The 24,822-nt window shown below is 44.8% G+C and overlaps 1 protein-coding gene across 1 annotated transcript in view; it reads right to left on the reverse strand.

Annotated features, from left to right (window-relative positions):
• The window catches only part of LOC129829872 (nucleolar protein 4-like), a 55,021-nt gene extending 41,506 nt beyond the window's left edge, over positions 1 to 13,515 (reverse strand). Inside the window, exon 1 of the mRNA XM_055891859.1 lies at positions 12,751 to 13,515. Coding sequence (XP_055747834.1) covers positions 12,751 to 13,092 — 342 coding nt within the window. The 5' untranslated portion in view covers positions 13,093 to 13,515. The remainder of the gene's footprint in view (positions 1 to 12,750) is intronic.
• Positions 13,516 to 24,822: the final 11,307 nt, after the last annotated feature.

Consider the following 24,822-nt stretch of genomic DNA (forward strand, 5'->3'; position numbering starts at 1 on the left):
CAGCCCTAATCACCATCACCACATAAACCTATCAACACTCAACTCCAACTCTCTCTCGCTCTCATTCTTTCCCTTTCTCTTTCTCCCCATCTTTCTAATCCCATAGGACTTTGCTCTCCCCATCCCCTCCTATTTCTCTCTCTCTCTCTCTCCTCTCCCTGTCCCGCTCCAAACAGCTCTGTTGCTAGGAGACTGGGGGGTTGAATCAGACGCCCCCCCCCCCCCCCCCTCCACAGTGAGAGGAGAGGAGGAGAGGAGAGAGCAGGAGGAGAGGAGAGAACGGAGAAGAGGAGAGAGCAGTCCTGCACATAGACGAGTCGGGGGGGCTGGAGGCAGCTGGGTCACACAGACAGGCCAGTGGAGAGAGGAAGGGAGAAAAACACAGCAAACATTTAAAATGGAAAGGGCACTTTATCCTCAATGGAGTAGTGGGAGCAAACACTATAAAGCCCTACAGCCATCACACCACATACATCATAGGATTTACAGTTATATGTTGTCTCAAATACCGCCAGCAGTAATACTACAGGTACAGTACAGCTACACTACCAGTCAAAAGTTTCAGAACACCTACTCATTCAAGGGTTTTTATTAATTTTACTATTTTCTACAATGTAGAATAATAGTGAAGACATCAAAACTTGGAAATAACACATATGGAATCATGTAGTAACCAAAAACGTGTTTCATATTTTATATTTGAGATTCTTCAAATAGCCAACCTTTGCCTTGATGACAGCTTTCAGCACTTGGCATTCTCTCATCCAGCTTCACCTGAAATGCTTTTCCAACAGTCTTGAAGGAGTTCCCACATATGATGAGCACTTGTTGGCTGCTTTTCCTTCACTCTGCTGTCCGACTCATCCCAAACCATCTCAAATTGGTTGAGGTCAGGGGATTGTGGAGGCCAGGTCTTCTGATGCAGCACTCCATCACTCTCCTTCTTGGTCAAATAGCCTTTACACAGCCTGGAGGTGTTTTGGGTCATTGTCCTGTTGAAAAACAAATGCTAGTCCCACTAAGCCCACACCAGATGGGATGGAGTATTGCTGCAGAATGCTGTGGTAGCCATGCTGGTTAAGTGTGCCTTGAATTCTAAATAAATCACTGACAGTGTCACCAGCAAAGCACCCCCACACCATAACACCTCCTCCTCCATGCTTTACAGTGGGAAATACACATGCGCAGATCATCCGTTGACCCACACGCGTCTCACAAAGACATGGCGGTTGAAAGCAAAAATCTCAAATTTTGAGGACAAATTTCCATAGGTTTAATGTCCATTGCTCATGTTTCTTGGCCCAAGCAAGTCTCTTCTTCTTATTGGTGTCCTTTAATAGTGGTTTCTTTGCAGCAATTCGATCATGATAGACCGATTCACACAGTCTCCACTGAACAGTTGATGTTGAGATGTGTCTGTTACTTGAACTCTGTGAAGCATTTATTTGGGCTGCAATTTCTGAGGCTGGTAACTCTAATGAACTCTGTAGCAGTTAACTCTGGGTCTTCTATTCCTGTGGTGGTCCTCATTAGATCCAGTTTCCTCATAGCGCTTGATGTTTTTTTGCAACTGCACTTGAAGAAACTTTCAAAGTTCTTGAAATGTTCCGTATTGACTGACGTTCATGTCTTAAAGTAATGATGGACTGTCGTTTCTCTTTGCTTATTTGAGCTGTCCTTGTCATAATATGGACTTGGTATTTTACCAAATAGGACTATCTTCTGTATACTCCCCCTACCTTGTCACAACATAACTGATTGGCTCAAACGCATTAAGAAGGAAAGAAATTCCACAAATTAACTTTTTTCAATTAAAATCCATTCCAGGTGATTGCCTCATGAAGCTGGTTGAGAAAATGCCAAGAGTGTGCAAAGCTGTCATCAAGGCAAAGGGTGGCTATTTGAATCTCAAATATAAAATATATTTTCATTTGTTTAAGACTTTTTTGTTTACTGTCACACCTTGATCAGTTTCACTTGTCTTTGTGATTGTCTCCACCCCCTCAAGGTGTTGCCCATCTTCCACATTATCCCCAATGCATTTATACCTCTGTTTGTCTGTTGCCAGTTCGTTTTGTTTCGTCGAGCCTACCAGCAATCTTCCCTTGCTCCTGTCTTTCTCTAGTTCCTGTTTTCTAGTTTCCCCGTTTTTTACCATTCTGCTTGCCCTGACCCTGAGCCCACCTGCCGTTCTATACCTTGTCACACCTCCCTGGATTACTGACCTTTGCCTGCCCTGACCTTGAGCCTGCCATTCTGTACCTTTTGGACACTGCTCTGGATTACTGACCTCTGCCTGCCCTTGACCTGTCGTTTGCCCTGTTTTTGTAATAAACTTTTGTTACTTCGAAACAGTCTGCATCTGGGTCTTCTCCTGAGCCTTGACAGTTACTACATGATTCCATGTGTGTTATTTCATAGCTCTGATGTCTTCACTATTATTCTACAATGTAGAAAATAGTACAAATAAAGAAAATCCTTTGAATGAGTAGGTGTTCTAAAACTTTTGACTGGTAGTTTATGTGTAAACTAATTAATAATTATGAGGTATAATAGGCTACAGTACATGAAAATATAGCTGTAATCATATATTTTTTTACCTTTATTTAACTAGGCAAGTCAGATAGGAACAAATAAATTCTTATTTTCAATGACGGCCTAGGAACAATAGGTTAACTGCCTTGTTCAGGGGCAGAGCGACATATTTTTACCTTGTCAGCTGAGTGATTTGATCTTGCAACCTTCAGCTACTAGTCCAACACTCTAACCACTAGGCTACTTGCCGCCCCAATGCAGTTGGTTATGGGTGGCTGTGACAGAGAGACGGCGCTCCAAAGAAAGAAAGAAGGACAGTTGGGGTAAAGGATGGCTGTTTCAACAGCGCCAATGATTCAGATTATCTCATTGCAGATGTGACAACAGGTCACCTTTTAAAGTCCCATCTCATCGTGGTAAACCCATCAGCGAGGTAATAGACGCATAAATAGGAAAGCCCTAGTGTCCTCAGTGGGGGGGGGGTAGAAGGGGGGTACCACAGTGAGGAAGGCGCTAAGGGACTAGGACGACCTAATAGGGTGAAAAAGATGTAAAATATAATCTCCTTGACCCTCTTTTTAATACGTACCTTCACCCTCTCCTCTTTCTGCCAGCCACCCTACTTTATTTCCCCCATTTCTCTTTTTTTTCTCCCTGTTCCTTTGCTCACTCTGTTCTCTAGACTCTGTTGATGTTCCAGTCATCACCCCCAAACGGAACATTCTGATGTACTACACATTCATTCTGCAATCTGGGCCTAACACATTCCGTTTATCATTGTGTTATTACTACATAATTACTATATATTTTCTATTTATGTTACTCTGGGGTAGTTTGTTAAATATTGGTCCTACTACTGCATAAGAAAATTACAGTAGCAGAGTGTAGTAGTAAGATTCAACACTGAGTCGTAAGGCTGTGTGTGTGAGCGTGCGTGCGTGCCTGCGTGTGTATGTGTGTGCGTGTGTGTGTGTATGTGTGTGTGTGTGCGTGTGTGTGTGTGTATGTGTGCATGTGTGCATGTGTGCGTGTGTGCGTGTGTGCGTGTGTGTGTGTGTGTGTGTGTGTGTGTGTGTGTGTGTGTGTGTGTGTGTGTGTGTGTGTGTGTGTGTGTGCGTGTGTGCGTGTGTGCGTGTGTGCGTGTGTGCGTGCGTGCCTGCTACGACCTGGAGCAGAGCTCAAACTCTCTCCCACACAGGGGCGAGGCCTCCAGACCAGTTAAAAATTGTGTTAATTTCTCCTCCTATGGGAGCAAAGAACTGTCTCTCCATGGCAACAGAGAGGGTGCTTAGAGGAGGAAAACCGAGCAGGGCGATCAACGACCCCCTCTTTGTACAGACACACACACACACACACAGTAAAATACATATTTTTACACAAAAACACACACACTCACATATGAACCCACTGTGATATGACACTCCGTGCACAGCTTACTAGAGATCAATTACAAAAATATTATCAAAAGGCTAGGAACACATTGGCTTAAAATATGTAGACATATCGAATTCCCTTGTCCCATAAAGAGGCGTCATTCACACAAAAAATTGTTAAATTGTGTGTCTATGTGTGTCATCTACATCCAACGCAGAGGAACCTTGCACATTATTTATTAGGGGACACTGAGGGCCCAAATTCAATATATTTTATTATGTGTAAAATGAACTGTTTAGGGATCAGATTGAGGAGGCACTGGAGGCACTCCCCCATTGCCAAAGAAGCACTAAAATAACCACAGCACACAATCACTCCTAAAAAAGTAGGTAAATTGGAGATATAGTTTGAGAGAGGCCTTGTTGCAGAAACATCGACATCAAAAGCAGTCTTTATTATAATGCCTTGTCCTTTTTATATTAAGTGGGCAATCTGCTTCATCCATTTTTGGACTTCTGAATTAATAAAATGTATCCATTTATTCTTGAAGAACATTTTTTTTTACCTTTATTTAACTATGCAAGTCAGTTAAGAACAAATTCTTATTTTCAATGACAGCCTAGGCACAATGGGTTAACTGCCTTGTTCAGGGGCAGAACGACATATTTTTACCTTATCAGCTTGGAGATCTTGCAACCTTTCGGTTACTAGTCCAACGTTCTAACCACTAGGCTACCTGCCACCCCATGATATTAACCTAGAAATGTTTCATGAGCTTAGTTCAACTGTCGTTCCCCATCAGAACCCCAAAAAAAGCTTATTTCACTCCAAGGTTTGAAACAGAGCAAATGCAAACAAACATTATATAGCCTCAAAACATGGTTAAAGCTATAATTTTGATATACAGTATATCATGGATGGCCAATCCTTGCATCCATAGTTATGTCTATGAATTTGAGAGTGGTTACATTTCTCCAGCCCTATCCCTCAGCTTTTTACCGAAACAGGGGTGGGGAGCAAGCATTATTATTGTTTCAACTGCCGATTGCCGCTTTAAGGTCAATTCTCCCCCATCTCGCCAGGTGGAGAGTGAAGTGGCGGCTTTGGGTATTCAGCATTTGGTGTAGACTTAATAACCCATGTGCCAACCCATAGAGACTGAACAGGAGGGATAAAACAATGGCTAGATTATACTGGAGTTGTGCCATGCAAAACTGTTAGCATTAATGCAAATGTTGTTGAATGAAAGGAGCACTATTCTTTTGACTCTGTGCCCTTCTGACAGAGGGGAGCTATCAGGAGAAGTGGGATAATTAATCAGATAATAATGATGATGTTCATGCTCCATTTTGATGGCAGAACACAAATATTTAGTACTTCCTTTCCGTTCCATGTCTGCCTCAGAGGTGGACATACTCAACTACTCCAACACCGCTCAGCCTTTTCTTTCTGTTGTCTTTCATTAAGTTACAATAATATATTCACTGGTTTACAGTTCACTGGGTTACAGGGTTACAGAGCGTTTAAGACGTCAATTAACCCTTTATGCCCTTTATGACAGCACTTCCTACAACCTTAGTCTCAACATGGGTAGCTTACATATGGAGTCCCATGCCTACGGCTGTGCTGTGTGTGGTGAGAAAGTCCTACCAAACCCAGACTGTGAATGAGGGATAGAGATATATACAGGTTGCTGTTGGCATGGCAACAAAAAGCAACCGCTCTCATCCATTAAAAAAACATTTACTGCCATATTCTGAGCAACAAAAGAGAAATTAACACAACATTCCTCTTTGAAATGGAGGGCACACCTATTGCTGAATAAATGATTATATGTGCAAACCAGATTAGTGTTAGACCATACTATATATGGTGGCAGAGTATTTTATATCTGCTAATAATAATGTATAACTAAAAATAACAGGCCGGTATGAAGTAATGAAGTAATAGTGGTGTGTGAATGTACCACTACAGTGTGCATGTCTACAGTAGTGTATGACTGCAGAGAGTCTCACCGTGCCGTGGTCTATCTATGGTTATATTCACCTCCTCTTTGCTTGGGCTCTAATCACGACATAATGAGTTAAACGAAGTTGCATCCCCACACTGAGGCCTGCTGGATTCTCTAAGCACTGGCTGCTCTGCTGCGTTCACGACATTTTAGTTTTTTATTTAACCTTTATTTAACTAGGCAAGTCAGTTAAGAACAAATTCTTATTTACAATGACGGCCTACCAAAAGGCAAAAGGCCTCCTATGGGGACAGGGACTGGGATTAAAAATAAACATAAATTCAATAAAAATATAGGACAAAACACACATCACGACAAGAGAGCCAACACAACACTACATATGTTGGAAACTCGGAACTACCGAGTTAAAACGAACATAAGTTATTTGCTAGAGCTTCTTATTGGTTGATTCTAAAACTTCCCAAGTTGGAAACTCGGGTATCATCGTTCTACAATGTCACGCCCTGGCCTTAGTATTCTTTGTTTTCTTTATTATTTTAGTTAGGTCAGGGTGTGACATGGGTAATTTATGTGGGTTTTGTAGTGTCTAGGGTGGTTGTAAGGTTTAGGGGGTTTATTTAGAGTAGTTGGGTTTATGTTTAGTATAGTTGTCTAGCTGTGTCTATGGTTGAGTGTAGGTGTTTAGGAAAGTCTATGGTTGCCTGAACTGGGTCTCAATTAGAGACAGCTGGTTATTGTTGTCTCTGATTGGGAGCCATATTTAAGGTAACCATAGGCTTTAGCTGTTTGTGGGGAATTGTCTATGTCTAAACGTTAGTAGCTTGTGTGTGCACTTTCGTTTTGTAGCTTCACGGTCGTTTGTTGTTTTGTTAGTTTGTAAGTGTTTTGTTTCGTTTTTCCTTCTTCAAAATAAAAAGAAGATGTATTTTCCACGCGCTGCATGTTGGTCCTCACTCTCTCCAAAAGACGATCGTGACATACAATTAGTAACCAAGTCGGAGATGTCTCAGTTTCCGACATGACTTGAACGCAGCATTAGTCATACAGAAGGAGAGCAAGAGAGAGGACTGGGATATAGGCAGAGACAGAGACAGAGAGTGTGAAAGAGAGATAGAGATTCCATACAATCCCATCAACTGTCTGAAATTAAGATTACACTAGGCCCGTGCTGCAAAACTGTTTAAATCCGCAATTCCATTTAGTCAGTATCTGTCTCCTTCCTTCCACTCCTGGGCTATCCTGTATAACTATCTCTGTGTTTACACCAACTGAAAACAGGTTCCTTTCTGCCCATCAACCACCACACCATCACCGCCGACACCCCCACCCCCTCATTTAGACCCCACAGTGAAACTTGGCACACCCCAGGAGCAGCTGCAGAGAGGCCGCCAACGCACACTCTGTGGAAACACACCCCCACCACACAGGGAGGGGGGGGGGGGGGGGGTACCGGGGGGCATTGTGGTTTTGTACTCTCTGTCTGTCTGTCTGTCTGTCTGTCTGTCTGTCTGTCTGTCTGTCTGTCTGTCTGTGTGTGTGTGTGTGTGTGTGTGTGTGTGTGTGTGTGTGTGTGTGTGTGTGTGTGTGTGTGTGTGTGTGTGTGTGTGTGTGTGTGTGTGTGAGAGAGAGAGAGAGAGAGAGAGAGAGAGAGAGAGAGAGGGCAGGTCTAGGTGTACCTTTTCTCTGTATCTTGTATGTATTTATTTGGGTGGCACATGGCGTAGGCCTGAAGCAGACAGAGTGAGAGAATGAAGAAGAGAAAGAGATCTGAGGACTGATAGCACATGACCGTTAAATCGACTGATACACTATCTACCACTCAGCAAGGGAACAGTCCAGGATGACATACCACTGGCTGACAGACAAGAGAACAGACACACAAACCCCCTCTACACTCACATTGATACACATGGGCCTTTCTCGCATCTAATTGCACCTCAACTTCACTATTTGACTTTCTACTTCCCACTTTAATTAATGATTTAATTAATACTGTAATTACTGCCTTGTGTTTGCTTATGTTTTTCTCTTTGTTGTGGAGTTTTGCACAGGTGGGGGCTGGACATGGGGGAGTCCACTGCTGTTTCCCATCAATAATTACATATGTGATATTCAGGAATACTCTCATTTAGTAGGACTGGAAATCCCACATAGTCCTCTATAACATAATTTGCATGCTCTTCTCACTCATGCATGGAGTAAAAAATTGTTCCCTGCCCAGGGTCCAACCTTGTATTCCTGTAGATTAAGTTACTGTACATTTACAAACTTGGCCGTTACAGATTGACTTCAGTTTAGCAATTTCTGGGTTTGTTCCTTGGACATCAATCTGTGTCAAAATAAAAGGTTGTGGCCCACAAGCAATGTAAGATTGATAAAGTGTTGAAAAAAGGGACATTTAAGAACTATAATATGACATAATAACAGTAAAGTGTAGACTGATTCCTGTGGGTAATACATGTTGTTGCTCAAAAATCTATCATGTCATCCATAACAAACATAAAAGAAAAAGGTCATGTGACGCTCCATCATCAAAAAGGTAATGTGACGCTCCATCATCAAAAAGGTAATGTAACACTCCATCATCAAAAAGGTAATGTGACGCTCCATCATCAAAAAGGTAATGTTGACGCTCCATCATCAAAAAGGTAATATAACGCTCCATCATCAAAAAGGTAATGTAACACTCCATCATCAAAAAGGTAATGTAACACTCCATCATCAAAAAGGTAATGTAACACTCCATCATCAAAAAGGTAATGTAACGCTCCATCATCAAAAAGGTAATGTAACATTCCATCATCAAAAAGGTAATGTAACACTCCATCATCATAGACAGAAAAAAAGAAAGACAAACAAAACTAAATATCAGACTCTAGATGCACCTGCCAAGAGGCTTTATCATGAAAACAATATAACCTATTGGAAATAAGTGTTTAATTAAGCAGAAAAATAAAGGCTATGCATTTACACAGGTAACACACCTGAGGAAGAATCGGTTGAATAATACACACCTTAGTGGTACTGATATTTCAATCTAGATATTGTAATTTGAGTCTTTTGTTCACACTAATCTTAAGGGTCCTTGGAGAGCTTGACCCAACACCATGGTGGGGGTTGGTGTGATTGGAATGAGAAGAGGAGGACCAATGCGCAGCGTGGTAAGTGTCCATATTGATAATTTATTATCATGAACACAAAACAAAATAACGAAAACGAAACGAAAGAGTCCTGAACGGTGAATACAAAAAACACTGAACAGAAAATAATCACCCACAAAACACAATGAAAAACAGGCTACCTTAATATGGCTCCCAATCAGAGACAACGATAGACAGCTGCCTCTGATTGGGAACCACACCAGGCCAAACACAGAAATAGACAACCTAGACATACAACATAGAATGCCCACCTACATCACACCCTGACCAAACAAAACATAGACACATACTGCCACACTCAGGGCGTGACAGTACCCCATCCCCCCCCCCCCCGCGGCTCTGGCGCGGGACGTGGACCCCTCTCCACCATAGTCTTAGCCCGCTTAAGTGGCGTCTTTGAACCGGCCTTGGACTGGGGACCCTAATGAAGGGCAACTCTGGACTGAGGGGCAGCTCCGGACTGAGGGGCAGCTCCGGACTGAGGGGCAGCTCCGGACTGAGGGGCAGCTCTGGACTGAGGGGCAGATCTGGGCTGAGGGGCAGATCCGGACTGGAGGGAGACTGGCAGATCCGGACTGAAGGGAGACTCAGGCAGCTCCTGACTGACGGGCGGCTCAGGCAGCTCCTGACTGACGGGCGGCTCAGGCGGCTCCTGAATGACGGGCGGTTCATGCGGCTCCTGACTGACGGGCGGCTCAGGCGGCTCCTGACTGACGGGCAGCTCAAGCAGCTCCTGACTGACGGGCGGCTCAGGCGGCTCCTGACTGACGGGCGGCTCAGGCGGCTCCTGAATGACGGGCGGTTCATGCGGCTCCTGACTGACGGGCGGCTCAGGCGGCTCCTGACTGACGGGCAGCTCAAGCAGCTCCTGACTGACGGGCGGCTCAGGCGGCTCCTGACTGACGGGCGGCTCAGGCGGCTCAGGACAGACGGGCGGCTCAGGCGGCTCAGGACAGACGGGCGGCTCAGGCGGCTCAGGACAGACGGGCGGCTCAGGCGGCTCAGGACAGACGGGCGGCTCTGGCGGCGCTGGACAAGAGGGCGGCTCAGGCGGCGCTGGACAGGAGGGAGACTCTGACAACGCTGGACAGACGGGAGCACCTGGAGGAAGGAGACGGAGAGACAGCCTGGTGCGTGGGGCTGCCACTGGAGGCCTGGTACGTGGAGGAGGCACCGGAAAGACCGGACCGTGGAGGCGCACCTGAGGTCTCGAGCACCGAGCCTGCACAACCCTACCTGGCTGGATACTCCCCGTAGCCAGGCCAGTGCGGCGAGGTGGAATAGACCACACTGGGCTGTGCTGGCGAACCGGGGACACCATGCGTAGGGCTGGTGCCATGTACCCTGGCTCGAGGAGACGCACTGGAGACCAGATGCACTGAGCCGGCTTCATGGCACCTGGCTCGATGCCCACTCTAGCCCGGCCGATACGAGGCGCTGCGATGTAACGCACCGGGCTATGCCTGCGCACCGGGGACACCGTGCGCCTCACGGCATAACACGGTGCCTGCCCGGTCCACCTCTCTCCACGGTAAGCACGGGGAGTTGGCGCAGGTCTTCTACCTGGCTTAGCCACACTCCCCGTGTGCCCCCACCCAAGACATTTTTGGGTCTGCCTCTCGTCTCAGCCGCGCTGCCGTGCTAGCTCCTCATAATGCCGCATCTCGGCTTTCGCTGCCTCCAGCTCTGCCTTGGGGCGGCGATATTCTCCCGGCTGTACCCAGGGTCCCTTGCCGTCCAAGATCTCCTCCCAAGTCCAGGAGTCTTGAACCCTCTGCTCCTGGGTACCACGCTGCTTGGTCCGGTTGTGGTGGGTGATTCTGTAACGCTCGTCGTTGGAATGAAAAGAGGAGGACCAATGTGCAGCGTGGTAAGTGTCCATATTGATAATTTATTATCATGAACACAAAACAAAATAACGAGAACGAAACAGTCCTGAACGGTGAATACAAAAAACACTGAACAGAAAATAATCACCCACAAAACACAATGAAAAACAGGCTACCTTAATATGGCTCCCAATCAGAGACAACGATAGACAGCTGCCTCTGATTGGGAACCACACCAGGCCAAACACAGAAATAGACAACCTAGACATACAACATAAAATGCCCACCCACATCACACCCTGACCAAACAAAACATAGACACATACAAAGCAATCTATGGTCAGGGCGTGACAACTATACTGTGCCTAAATGGTGTATGTATTCTTAACCTTTGGTCAGTCATCCTAGACAATTACTATATCAGAATGGCTATCCATCCATCTCCAACCCTAAAAATAGCCGACCTAAATAAATCATTTAGATTATGACCTTAGATTAAAACAGGATTAACAAAATCCAAATCAATCTCTATTGTATGAGATGATCAAATGGTGAAATCATTCGAATTTAAATCCTAAACAGAAGTGGTTTTAACTTTAATGGAGGAAGGATGCCATTATACTGATGCTGAATAGCCTACTCTTTTGTTCCTGCCTGAGACCCCCATAAAGACCAAATACGCACGCTCATGTCAAACACTGTACAAATGCAATATCACTGTTATCTATTTATAAGCAAACATCAGAATAGAACGTTTGATGAATGTGAATAAATGCACAAAGGGGGATAAGTCATAAAAATACATGCAATGTAGTGTACCAGCGCAAGGAGTGCATGTGGACCGATCCGCATCTATCCTGCACAGGACAATGCTAAGTGGTGGGGTGCACACATATCCTACTGTAACTATAGCTAGTTTTACTTTTCATAGCATGACCATCTTGTCAATAGAAATTAATGTTTGTCAATTAGTTCAAGACATTCAAACGAAAAAAATATGCCAATGGCTACAATACATTTAGGCTAGGATGTTCAAGGCTTATGGTGCGCAATTAGCCCTCCCCATTGAAAATGGGATGGCTTTTGTGGATTTATGCTATCATACGAGGTAAAGGTGAACATGATCAAATATTTGGATAATCTATAAACCCTCATCTCCACCTTCCATACAATGCCCTCCTCCAAGGGACACACCAACCCCCCACACATCCCCCATTTTGGGCACGCTGCTGGCACCCAATGTATGCGCGTTCACTCAATTGTTCTACATGGCAGGAGTCTGGACCAGACATAGGCTACTAGGCATATGCCTACTTTTTATCATTGTTTTGTGAATGGGCTATTTACTCATAAATACTGCTTAGCAGCATAACGCACTGTATCACAACCGGCCGTGATTGGGAGTCCCATAGGGCGGCGCACAATTGGCCCAGCGTCGTCTGTGTTTGGCCGGTGTAGGCCGTCATTGTAAATAAGAATTTGTTCTTAACTGACTTGCCTAGTTAAATAAAGGTTACATTTAATAATAAAAAAAATAATGATAACGATTCGTTAACAGAACATTAACCGAGTCATTCGCGAGACGAGCACAGAATGATACCCCACACTGGCGATGTTGCCTCTTTATGCACCGGCGTTGCTATGACAGCTGATGGGGATGGGAGTATGACTGCTCTGTTCAGAGGATGAGAGTCGGAATAGGTTAGAGTTTGTGAATAGGTTAGGGTGAGGAGGGAAAACCAAACACTGAAAAGTTGTAATCAAATAGCCTATGACAGGTACATGTGGTTGTGGTGAAATCAAATAGCCTAGGTTTAACTGATGGTATGGGACGTGTCATGCGACCGCGCGCATACACACACAAACACGCACACTTTACCGTTGACTTGACCGGGACATATAGGACGGGCTTCCCTGACGCTCCTTTCTTGTGCTCCCCGAGGATGTTGCTCCCGACCTGAAACCCTTTCGACTTCACCCAGAATTTGAATTTAGCATTGATGTGACTATTGTCGACATACATGCTGTCAGACTCTTCGTTTTGCAACAATGTCTGCATGATTTTGTTGTATTTTCGCCGGGTGACGGTCTTTGTTTTACCCGAGTCCCCATATGTCCGGAGGCACCAGTCCTGAAATTCACGGAACATCTCAGCCTCTAAAACGACGGGACTCTGGCTCCTTTTCGTTATATCAGTGCATGATGCTTTTTTTGTTGCCATAGCGTTCGCTCTTATAACCCGTTTGTCCCTTCAAATAATAGGCTATAATAGCTAGGCTACTAAAATGCAGATTTCCCCCTCCTCTGCCCGTCCCGCGTCGAGGAGGATGGTTCCGCAAATGGGATGGCTTTCTCCCTTTCCTTAAACTGGATTAAAGGCGTAGGAAACTGATTCGGGCAGTAGCTGCACACCTGTTTGCAGAGACGCTTTGCCTGCTGTCCCGAACCACAACGGCAAAATGTCACTTGCTCACATATTCCGATGAGGAACTGAGGGAGGGGGCTGTCCTATAGAGCGGGTATTTCCCACCTGTGCGTAAACGAACTGGGGTCTCTTCACTGGAAGCTGAGATATGGATTAAAAAAACACAGTGCTCACTAAACAATAAAGAACAAAGGATGAGGGAAAAACATTGAACTGTGGTTTTCTAATTACCTACTTTTAGACATCCGAGCTGATGCAGGCTCAAGTGAAAACCGTGACAATTCTCAAACATTTAGGTTACTCGGTATGTAGGCTATCCTATCATCACAACCAGTCACGCGCACCGGGGATGTTTCCCTGCTTCCCACCTGTTTGAATGGGACCTGCGCGTGCACCATCCCGAACCGCCTATAGGACGTTCCGTAGAAATTATATTCTCAAAGAAGCAATAGGATATAAAGGCAACCTGTAAAACCAAGCATCTTAGGTTCATTTAAAGGTGTTATCTGTAAGGGAATGGGAAATTACAAGGTGCATTATAGGCAGCAGCCTAATCGTAGAATGTCCGGTACACCGACGACGCCTCTGCATCAATGAAGAGCTATGATTCTTTGAAGAATCTCCTCAAATATGAATAAGACATCTTAAATATACACTGTTAATTTGGTGGTCATGAAAAAGCAGTCTCTTGTCTTCACTTACAAAAATAGACTGATATCAGATCTGGTCCGGACAGAAGACTGAATTATAGACCTATGGGAAATATAAATTTAGCATCTGTCCCACCCAAAAATTATATAAATTGCACATAGCCTACAGTGAGAGATACACAAGCATGTAAAGTATCAACTCTGTCTGTCTATGTGCTATTCCACCCACATTGACCCAAAGAAAATCCATGGAGTTCAATAGACTCCGATCTGAGGTAAAATGCTCTTAATGCTCTCTTTGTTTTGGCATTCACCTAGCTAGTGTTCTATAATGTTCCAGTGTGTTCTCTGTGTCCAAATGTGTGTGAGGCCTCTGTAGAACCATGCTGGGACTGCTGCTGGTGGTGACTGCTCCTGTTGCCATGACAGCAGGGCAGCAGAGGTGGGATGCCCCATCCTTATCTCTCCACCCTCCCTCCCTGACTCACACCAACACACAACGGAATTCTGGACAATAATACCACCCCTCTGCTCTCGCCTCCATATCCTAACACTGAAAAATGAACAGCTTCAACTCAATCAATAGGTCCCTGACCAAATAACAATGTGTGTGTGTGTGAGAGAGAGAGAGAGAGAGAGAGAGAGAGAGAGAGAGAGAGAGAGAGAGAGAGAGAGAGCGAGAGAGAGAGAGAGAGAGAGAGAGAGAGAGAGAGAGAGAGAGAGAGAGAGAGAGAGAGAGAGAGAGAGAGAGAGAGAGAGAGAGAGAGAGAAAATAAATAAATAAATGTTTTACCCAGCCACACACAGATGAGACTATTGTTTTTAGTTTCTTCATGTGGTATTATTTTGATACATATCTCTCTGGCAGGACTGGCCTGCATTAGTGAAGGTTGTGTGGATTACCCAGCCCACTGAATGGCCCGGCTCAAGGCTACATAAGTCCCAGCATCTGCTAGGGACATGGTTTGAGATACCGCCGGAGTAGGAATGTTAAGTTGTTTCACAGTTTTTCTTGTTTGTTAACTCTTGATGCCACAGGAACACTGATGTAAACGCTGCTCAATCTGATAAATCACATAACCAAAGGCACGTGTGTGTGGGTTTGGTATACTTGAACCTGAAATGAATTTGGATCAAACATAGACACACCATCACTGAGCACAGACATGGGCGAGCATTAATGACACAAACACACACGCACGTGCGCACACAAGACAAGACCTCTGACTGAGAGGACCTTTAACCTGGTCCAGTGTACTACTGCATCCCATTCCACAATCAAATGAGGTTCAGCTGGTGGGAAGTCACACTTTCTCACTCCTAATGAGGCGATATAGTGCTGGAATTATTGCCACCAACCCCCACTTCAATGATTCTCCACACCAGGGGTGGCCAGGGGTGACTCTGGTATTGACAGGCTGAGCTTACAGTGTGTCAGGCAACGAGGGAGAGAGAGAGACAGAGACAGAAAGAGAGAAAGAGAGAGAGAGAAACAGAGAAACATAGAGACAGAGAGAGAGAGAGAGAAACAGAGAAACAGAGAAACATAGAGACAGAGAGAGAGAGAGAAAGAGAGAGAGAGAGAGAGAGCAAGAGTGATGGAGAGAGAAAGAGAGAGAGAGAGAGAGAGAGAGAGAGAGAGAGAGAGAGAGAGAGTGAACAAGAACGAGAGAGTGTGGCTGAGATGGATGGAGACAGAGAGTGTGAGACTGAATGAGAGAATAAGAGGCTGCTGAATCAGTCTCAGTTAGAATGACAAGTTAACCTTGCACTGCGCACTGATCCCAAACATACTGCTAACTGCACCTTCTTCTTTCTGTGCTGATCTTCTCCATATGATACTCCACTCTCAGAGAGACGATCTGTTGACTGCTGCCACCTGGAGGTCATTCTTTAGAACTCCTGCTTTCAGTTTGGTGGGGGAGATTGGGTTACCTGTTTATTCAGGCGTGGTATTATGGACCAGAAATTAGTCATCTAACTTCTGGACCACCAGCATTTAGATTACTGATCTGGAATGGTGGCGAGCTCAGGGTTGCAAAATCAAACAAACAATCTCAGTTCATCTAATTATGTTTTTAAATGTACCTATTTCTATAAAATATACAGTATGAGTCAAAAGTTTGGACACGCCTCCTCATTCATGGGGTTTTCTTTATTTGACTATTTTCTACATTGTAGAATAATAGTGAAGACATCAAAACTAGGAAATAACACATATGGAATCATGTAGTAAACAAACTAGACTGAAATTCTTCAAAGTAGCCACCCTTTGCCTTGATGATAGCTTTGCACACTCTTGGCATTCTCTCAACCAGCTTCACCTGGAATGTTTTTCCAACAGTCTTGAAGGAGTTCCTACATATGCTTCACTCTGCGTCCAACTCATCCCAAACCATTGGGACAGGAAAGCCAGGAGGCAGCCGGGAGACAACAGAATGGGCACAGTTACCATGGAAACACAAACGGCCCAGGCAAATCATGGCAACTGGTAACTAAGTAACAGGAAATGACAGACCATAGAGGCCGATAGGCCTGGTTAATCATGGAAGGAAAAGAGGTATGGGAGAGAGGGAGAGAGGAAGATATAGACAATTATGCTTGCATATTTCTTTTCATGCTTTAGTACAAAATTAAATATTGAATACCTTTGAGCATAGTCTGGCAATTGTTTGTGTGTGTGTGCTTGTACTTGCGTGTGCATGTGTGTGTGTGTGTGTGTCACAAAGACAAAGAGCTAGAGCATATACTGCAGGCCAATTATTTCTCCCCCAACCCCATTGCAGCTGTTTATGGGCTGGGCTCTGATCGTTTGAGAGACTCTTATAGGCTGATTAACTCTGGGTCTGTTTACTCAACTCTAATAGCGCTCCCAGAGAGAGGCTGATAAAACAAAGAGGGGGCCTTAGCTTTGCTCTATAGACTACAGAAGAATCTACAGTTGGAAACCACATGGTATTAATACGCAGGAAGCACTTTGTGGAGAGGAGAGAAAGGAGTAAGCAATAGGTGTCATAGGATGTTGAATTGGAAGAGCTACACTTTTCAAACTCATAAAACCCCACAAACATATACAGTCATTCTATTTATACCCATGCAGCAAACACTCAGCCAATAACACCTGCATTGAGATTCTCCAGTTTCTTCTGGCCTTTAGAGAAATAGAATTGCTACTTATAGTATTTGGATATTACAGATAATCTTTCCGATTTATTCTGCCAAATGTGTGAAATAAAAGGTTATAGAATAGCAAAAGATAAAAATGGATAGATAATACATTTGATAAAAAATATTATATTTTCTATCATCTGTATTATATATTTCATTGATCTATATATAACCATGGGTATCACAATTCTTAAAACGTCTGTGATTTTATTTCACCTTGGGGGGAAAACCTACAATACTGTGTAAATACAACAATGTGGGTTTCATTGCATTAAGTGAGTCAGAACCCAAGACGATAGATGGCGCTGTTCAACAATCCTTAAGTCTTAGTGAAGTCTACAATGTGAGGACTGTGTGTGCAAGTGCATGCATGTGCATGTGTGCAGGCTGTACTTTTTTGGGGACTTGTGTGGTTCCCATTGTAACTGAGACTCAGAGCCATGGAGGTCTTTGAGGTGTGCATCAAGTCCCTCTCTAGGCTGCAAAGCTATGTCCTCAGGAGGCTGCAGACATTCGGCTTGGCCCCTAAGACCCTCACAAACTTTTACAGATGCACCATTGAGAGAATTCTGTCGGGCTGTATCACCGCCTGGTATGGCAACAGCACCGCCCACAATCGTAGGGCTCTCCAGAGGGTGGTGCAGTTTGCCCAAAGTATCACCGGGGGCACACTGCCTGCCCTCAGGACACTTACAGCACCTAATGTCAGCATCCGGCCTGTCAACCCTGCTATTATCCAGAAGGCGATGTCAGTACAGGTGTGTCAAATCTGGGACCGAGAGACTGAAAAACAGCTTCTATTTCAAGGCCAATAGAGTGTTAAATAGCCATCACTAGCTGGCCTCCGCCCAGTACCCCGCCCTAAACTTAGTCACTGTTACTAGCCGGCTACCACCCAGTAACTCAACCCTGCAGCTTAGACGCTGCTGCCCTATGTACATAGACATGGAATATCCAGTCTCTTTAATAATGTTTACATACTGTTATACTCATTTCATATGTATATACTGTACTCTACTGTATTCTAGTCAATGCCACTCCAACATTGATCGTCCTAATATTTATATATTTCTTAATTAAACATTTTTACTTTGAGATTTGTGTGTGTTGTTGTGAATTGTTAGATACTACTGCACTGTTGGAGCTAGGAACACAACCATTTCGCTACACCCATAATAACATCTGCTAAATATGTCTTTGTGACCTATACAAATGTATTTAATGTGATTTGATTTATATACAAATGTTCATGATCTGGAAAATTGTGTTTCAGTTTGAAGAAGTTTTCCTGCTTCTGGCCCCTCTGAACCCCATCCCAGTGGAAAGACAGGTGTTGGCTCAAGTCCAATGTTTTACAACCCCTCACATACCATACCTTCCACACTTCCCGTGAAGCCAAATCCAACCCCTTACACTCTCTTTGCACAGCCATTGTGAAGGGTATAATGCACAACATATTATAAGTGTGTGTGTGACCCTGGTGACCTTGCCCTCACTTACCAGAGCACATTAAACTTTGACATACAAAGGTTGGCAAGCTCAAGACAATAAATCTCAAATCCTGTTGGACAAGAAATAGTCTTCCTGGTCAGTTAGAAGGCCTACCAGAAAACATTTATACTATACCTATGTGTACTACCTGTGAAAAAATATTTACCCAAGAAAATTTTCCAATTCTGTCAGATGCGTGAAGGGTTCATTGCATTTACCCACTACTCCTTTGTTCATAATATTTTTTTTAATAAGAAGTTATTTCTTTACTCTACCAACATGACACAAACATGATGCAAATGCCACAAACTTTCCCTTCCTCTTACTTAATCTCATAGATACAAAAATCCCCTTAGATCTCCATACATCTGCTTGTCTTACATACACAGGTACACTTTCACACTTCATCATGGCTGTCTTTTTTAACTGTCGCAGCCACTTGTGTTTATCCCTTCTCCCCTGTCAATCCCAGCTCTGATCCGTGGCAATAACAAGTTCACTGTGGTGGGGACACAAACACTCCCTGCACCACAGTGTGGACACAAACACTCCCTGCACCCCTAATCTAGCTCCCTGATTGGTTGTGACATGCTTATAGTGATCCCCCATGCTCACACTGACAACCACTTTGGCCTGGACATGTGACATGTCTGATCGCACCTGTCAGTGCGTATCCTTATAGCATTATCCTACACCACAACCCTTCCTTCTCTCTGACTCCTGTCTCTGTTTTCTCTCCTTTTAAGACTCCCCCTTTCCCTTCCCTTTTTCTCTCACTAACGAATACAACCCATTATCTCCCACCTCCCTCTCTATTTAACTGAGGGTTTGAAAGAAGTTATTACCTTGGCCCACATACTGACCTCTGTTTCTTAAAGGGATATTGCAAGATTCTGACAATTAAGCTGTTTTTCTTCTTACCCAGAATGGTATCCACCAGTTCATCTGACTCTGGGTAAGTATAAAAATGTCTTAATTACCAGAATCTCGCAGTATCCCTTTAAAGCTCACTCTTTGATGGTATGCATTAGCAACGTCTACTGTAACACTGCTAATTCAAACTTTTCCAACAGACTATTGCCTTAGAAGCCTACCACAGCCAAGCAAACAAACTGTGTTTGGGCACCATGTATTTGTCTCAAAGTCAAATCATTTACAGCAATGGCTAAACGCACATTTATTAAGTCTCTGTGGGTTAACAAACTCAGGTTGTGTTGGACAGGGGAGCTGCATGCGCAGTTTGGGTAGTGATAAAGCCACCTTCTGTAGTGGTTAATAAACTGGTCATTGTTGTGGCACTGTTTTAACTTTAGAAACACTGTGACGAAGGCTGTTGTAGCCACATCACATTAGTTTCCTCCTTTCCAAATGCATGAAAACGGATCTCACCTTGCTTACTCTTCATGGTGTGCTAATCTTCCTCCTTCTGTGTGACTCCTTTATGTTTGTGTGCTCTACTCTTTCTGACTGATTTCATCTCTGTGTTAGAATTGGAAACACCACCCACATCCTGTATTAGGAGGAAACTTACAAGAAAAATAATTTATAACATCTTCCACTTGTCTGCAAGACAATAATATTCAATCATCCTATTGGCAAGGTAATCATTCACAGAGTCCTTTAAGATTGACCGGCTGTTCCACACCGGTATCAGTCCCACATAGATAACTATTAGAGAGTATGTTCTGACAGCCTGCCGGTAGCGAGGAAATCTTCTTCTGTTTCACTGGTTGATAAGGACATCTATAACGAACACTTCACCATTGACTTTGTATCGTTTTAGGTACAGGCCTCGGGTCAGGGGATATTGCTGCAGCCTCAGAAGGTAGATACTCGTAATCTGTAACAGAGGGGAAAAGAGTGAAAGTAAACATGTCCTGGTATCAGGAGAAATGTATATTTCACTTAGATCTCCCTAAGTAAGCAAAGTGAACATGTCATCTAGATGTCCCTAACATGATGACTGCGGTGTACAACATAAATGCTTATCAGGTTCTGATTGGCTTACTATGCCTCTTCACCCGAGATCGGCCCCTGAAAGCTAATCAATCCGTTTTTTATTCTCCAGGCTCCACTTTGTCATCAAAATGGACAACATTGCAATGAGTGACATGTATCCATTGTGATTTGCCCTGTACCTTCACTGCTGACCTCGTTATGAGCAAAACTTTATAAGGACCTTCCCATTTTGTCCCTAATGTGTCTGTTACGTATTTTTTTACCATCAACCACTGTCCTGGCACTATGGCATGTCTCCCCTCGGGCATTTTCCCCATGCCTTTTTCACTTGTCTGTCTCCATCCCCTACTGCATTATAAAGTTGTATGCAGTTAAGCATTGTGTCACTCATAATGTGTACGTCTGCCTTTCTAAAATCTGACGTGCCTGGTAGTGACATGGGTCGACCTGTGACAACCTCAAATGGACTCAAACCTGCAGTTTTGTTGTGAGTGGCCCGTATACTACATAAGACCGTAGGCAATGCCACGCTATCCCTTCTTGATGCATATTTGACAGTCTTTCTTTCAAAACCCGGTTTGTGTGTTCTACCTGACCACTTGATTGAGGATGGTTAGGGCAGTGTAGTTGCCAGTCTATGTTCAGAAGACGAGCTACCTCCTGACACACTGTTCCTGTGAAATGAGTGCCTTGGTCTGAATCTAGTTGGTCCGGAAATCCCCATCTGGGAATTACTTCTCGAATCAGTATTTTGGCTGTGTGTTGTGCGGTTCCTTTCCTAGTAGGGTAGGTTTCAACCCATCGTGAGAAACAATCAACAACAACCAGCACATCTCCCGGCTCTTTACATTTGGGCAGTGTGATGTAGTCAAGCTGTAGATTTCTGAAGGGTCCTGGTGGGGCAGTTGCTTGTCGTGTCTGTACTTTCCCTCGTCCCTTGGTGTTGTTTTCCATACAAATTTTGTAATTCGCCATGTCAGCCTCTTTCCGCACACGAGGATTCCACCATTTGCCCACAAGCGATAAATTCTCTTATCCACACCAATGTGTCCCAAAGAGTGGATCTGTGTCACCAAGTAGAGTAAGAGTGCATTTGGCACTACACATTTCAGGTTGTATTTCCACACACCTTCTTGACTGAGTTTTTTCATTGCAGCCATCCATTCCCATACTTCATCTTTTGGTGCATTGCTCTGCATGTCTCTAATGTGTTGCATCCAAGGAGTATTTCCTAATCAGTTTAGGTGACAGAGGTGTTCACTTGGCAGCTGCCTTGGCAGCTCTGTCAGCCAGGTCATTACCTTTACTCTTGTCTGTAAATATTTTTCCATGTGCTTTCATTTTCATAATTGCAACTTGTGCAGGCAACTGGAGAGCATTCAGTAGAGCCATCACCTCTAGTCCATTCTTCACAGGAGCGCCAGTGATGTCATGAATACTCTGTTTTTCCATATTTTTCCAAAATCATGGGTAACACCTTCAGCCTGTTTGCATGCTTCTGTCAAAGCCACCAATTCCGCCACCTGTGCTGATGTTCCTATCACATTGTCCATTGTAGTAGTCCAAAATGGCGCCGGAAGAAATGGCAGCAGTTTTACGGGCGCCCAACCAATTGTGCTATTATGTGGGGTTTTTTGCGTTATTTGTAACTTATTTTGTACATAATGTTTCTGCAACCGTATCTTATGGCAAAAAAGAGCTTCTGGATATCAGGACAGCGATCACTCACCTCGGATTAGACAAAGATGTTTTCTTCTAAAAGCAAGATGCACAGGACACTCTCCAAACACCCGACAGGGCCAACATCCCCGTTATTTGCAAGAGGAAGCGACACAGGTACAGAGGACAAAGAGCCGGATGCCGGGTCAGGACCCAGAAAAGGCGAATGGGAACGCTGCCGTTACCGTCAATACTACTCACCAACATGCAGTCATTGGACAATAAACTAGACGAGGTACGATCACAAATATCCTACCAACGGGACATCAAAAACTGTAATATCCTATGTTTCACGGAATCATGGCTGAATGACGACATGGATATTCAGCTAGCGGAATATATGCTGCACCGGCAAGATAGAACAACACACTCCGGTAAGACGAGGGGGGGTGGTCTGTGCATATTTGTAAACAACAGCTGGTGCACAAAATCTAAGGAAGTCTCTAGATTTTGCTTGCCTGAAGTAGAGTATATTGTGATAAATTGCAGGCCGCACTACTTGCCTAGAGACTTTGCAGCTATACTTTTCGTGGCTGTTTATTTACCACCACAGACAGATGCTGGTACTAAGACTGCACTCAGTCAGCTGTATAAGGAAATAAGCAAATAGGAAACCACTCACCCAGAGGTGGCGTTCCTAGTGGCTGGAGACTTTAATGCAGGGAAACTTAAATCAGTTCTACCAAATCTCCATCAACATGTTAAATGAGCAACCAGAGGGAAAACAATTCTAGATCACCTGTACTCCACACTCCATTTGGTAAATCCGACTACAACTCTATCCTCCTGATTCCTGCTTACAAGCAAAAGTTAAAGCAGGAAGCACCAGTGACTCGGTCTATTAAAAAGTGGTCAGATGAAGCAGATGCTAAACTACAGGACTGTTTTGCTATCACAGACTGGAACATGTTCTGGGATTCTTCCGATGGCATTGAGGAGTACACCTCATCAGTCACTGGCTTTATCAATAAGTGCATCGAGGACGTCGTCCCCACAGTGACTGTACGTACATACCCCAACCAGATGCCATGGATTACAGGGCAACATTCACACTGAGCTAAAGGGTAGAGCTGCAGCTTTCAAGGTGCGGGACTCTAACCCGGAAGCTTACAAGAAATCCTGCTATGCCCTGCGACGAACCATCAAACAGGCATAGCGTCAATACAGGGCTAAGATTGAATCATACTACACCGGCTCCGACGCTCGTCTTAGGTGGCAGGGCTTGCAAACTATTACAGACTACAAAGGGAAGCACAGCCGCGAGTTGCCCAGTGACACGAGCCTACCAGACGAGCTAAATCACTTCTATGCTCGCTTCGAGGCAAGCAACACTGAGGCATTGTAACGGGCTTCCTCCTTCTCCTCATCCGAAGAGGAGTAGCAAGGATTAGACCAAAATGCAGCGTTGTGATAAGACATGATTTTTTAATAAACAAAACCGAAAACACGAAGAACACTTGAATAGATACAAAAACAACAAACGACGTAGACTGACCTGAACGTAAGAACTTACATGAAACGAAGAACGCACGAACAGGAAAAACAGACTACACAAAAACCGAACAAACAAACAAACCGAAACCGAAACAGTCCCGTGTGGCATAACATACACAGACACTGACACAGGAGACAACCACCCACAAACAAACAGTGTGAAAACACCTACCTTAATATGGCTCTCAATCAGAGGAAATGAAAACCACCTGCCTCTAATTGAGAGCCATATCAGGTCACCCTATTACCAACATAGAAACACATAACATAGACTACCCACCCAAACTCACGCCCTGACCGTCAAACACATACAAAATAACAGAAAACCGGTCAGGAACGTGACATAACCCCCCCCTCAAGGTGCGTACTCCGAACGCACCACCAAAAGTCTAGGGGGGGTCTGGGTGGGCGTCTGACCACGGTGGTGGCTCAGGCTCTGGGCGAGGTCCCCACCCCACCATAGTCAATCCCAGCTTCCGTATTCCCCTCTGAATGACCAGCCTCCTATTCCACCCACTTAATTTAAAGGTTACCGTCGATATAAGGGGCAGCACCGGGATAAGGTAGCTCAGGACAGAGAGGTAGGTCAGGATAGAGAGGTAGGTCAGGATAGAGAGGTAGCTCGGGACAGACGGGCAACTCCGGACTGAAGGGCAGCTCCGGACAGAGAGACAGCTCTGGACTGAGGGGCAGTTCTGGATGGCTGGCTCTGGCGGATCCTGGCTGGACGGCTCTGGCGGATCCTGGCTGGCTGGCTCTGGCGGATCCTGGCTGGCTGACGGCTCTGGCTGGCTGGCTCTGGCGGATCCTGGCTGGCTGGCGGCTCTGGCTGGTCATGGCTGGCTGACGGCTCTGGCTGGTCATGGCTGGCTGACGGCTCTGGCTGGTCATGGCTGGCTGACGGCTCTGGCTGGTCATGGCTGGCTGACGGCTCTGGCTGGTCATGGCTGGCTGACGGCTCTGGCTGGTCATGGCTCGCTGACGGCTCTGGCTGGTCATGGCTCGCTGACGGCTCTGGCTGGTCATGGCTCGCTGACGGCTCTGG

The sequence above is a fragment of the Salvelinus fontinalis genome, chromosome 31 (assembly GCF_029448725.1).
Source record: "Salvelinus fontinalis isolate EN_2023a chromosome 31, ASM2944872v1, whole genome shotgun sequence".
NCBI lineage: Eukaryota > Metazoa > Chordata > Actinopteri > Salmoniformes > Salmonidae > Salvelinus > Salvelinus fontinalis.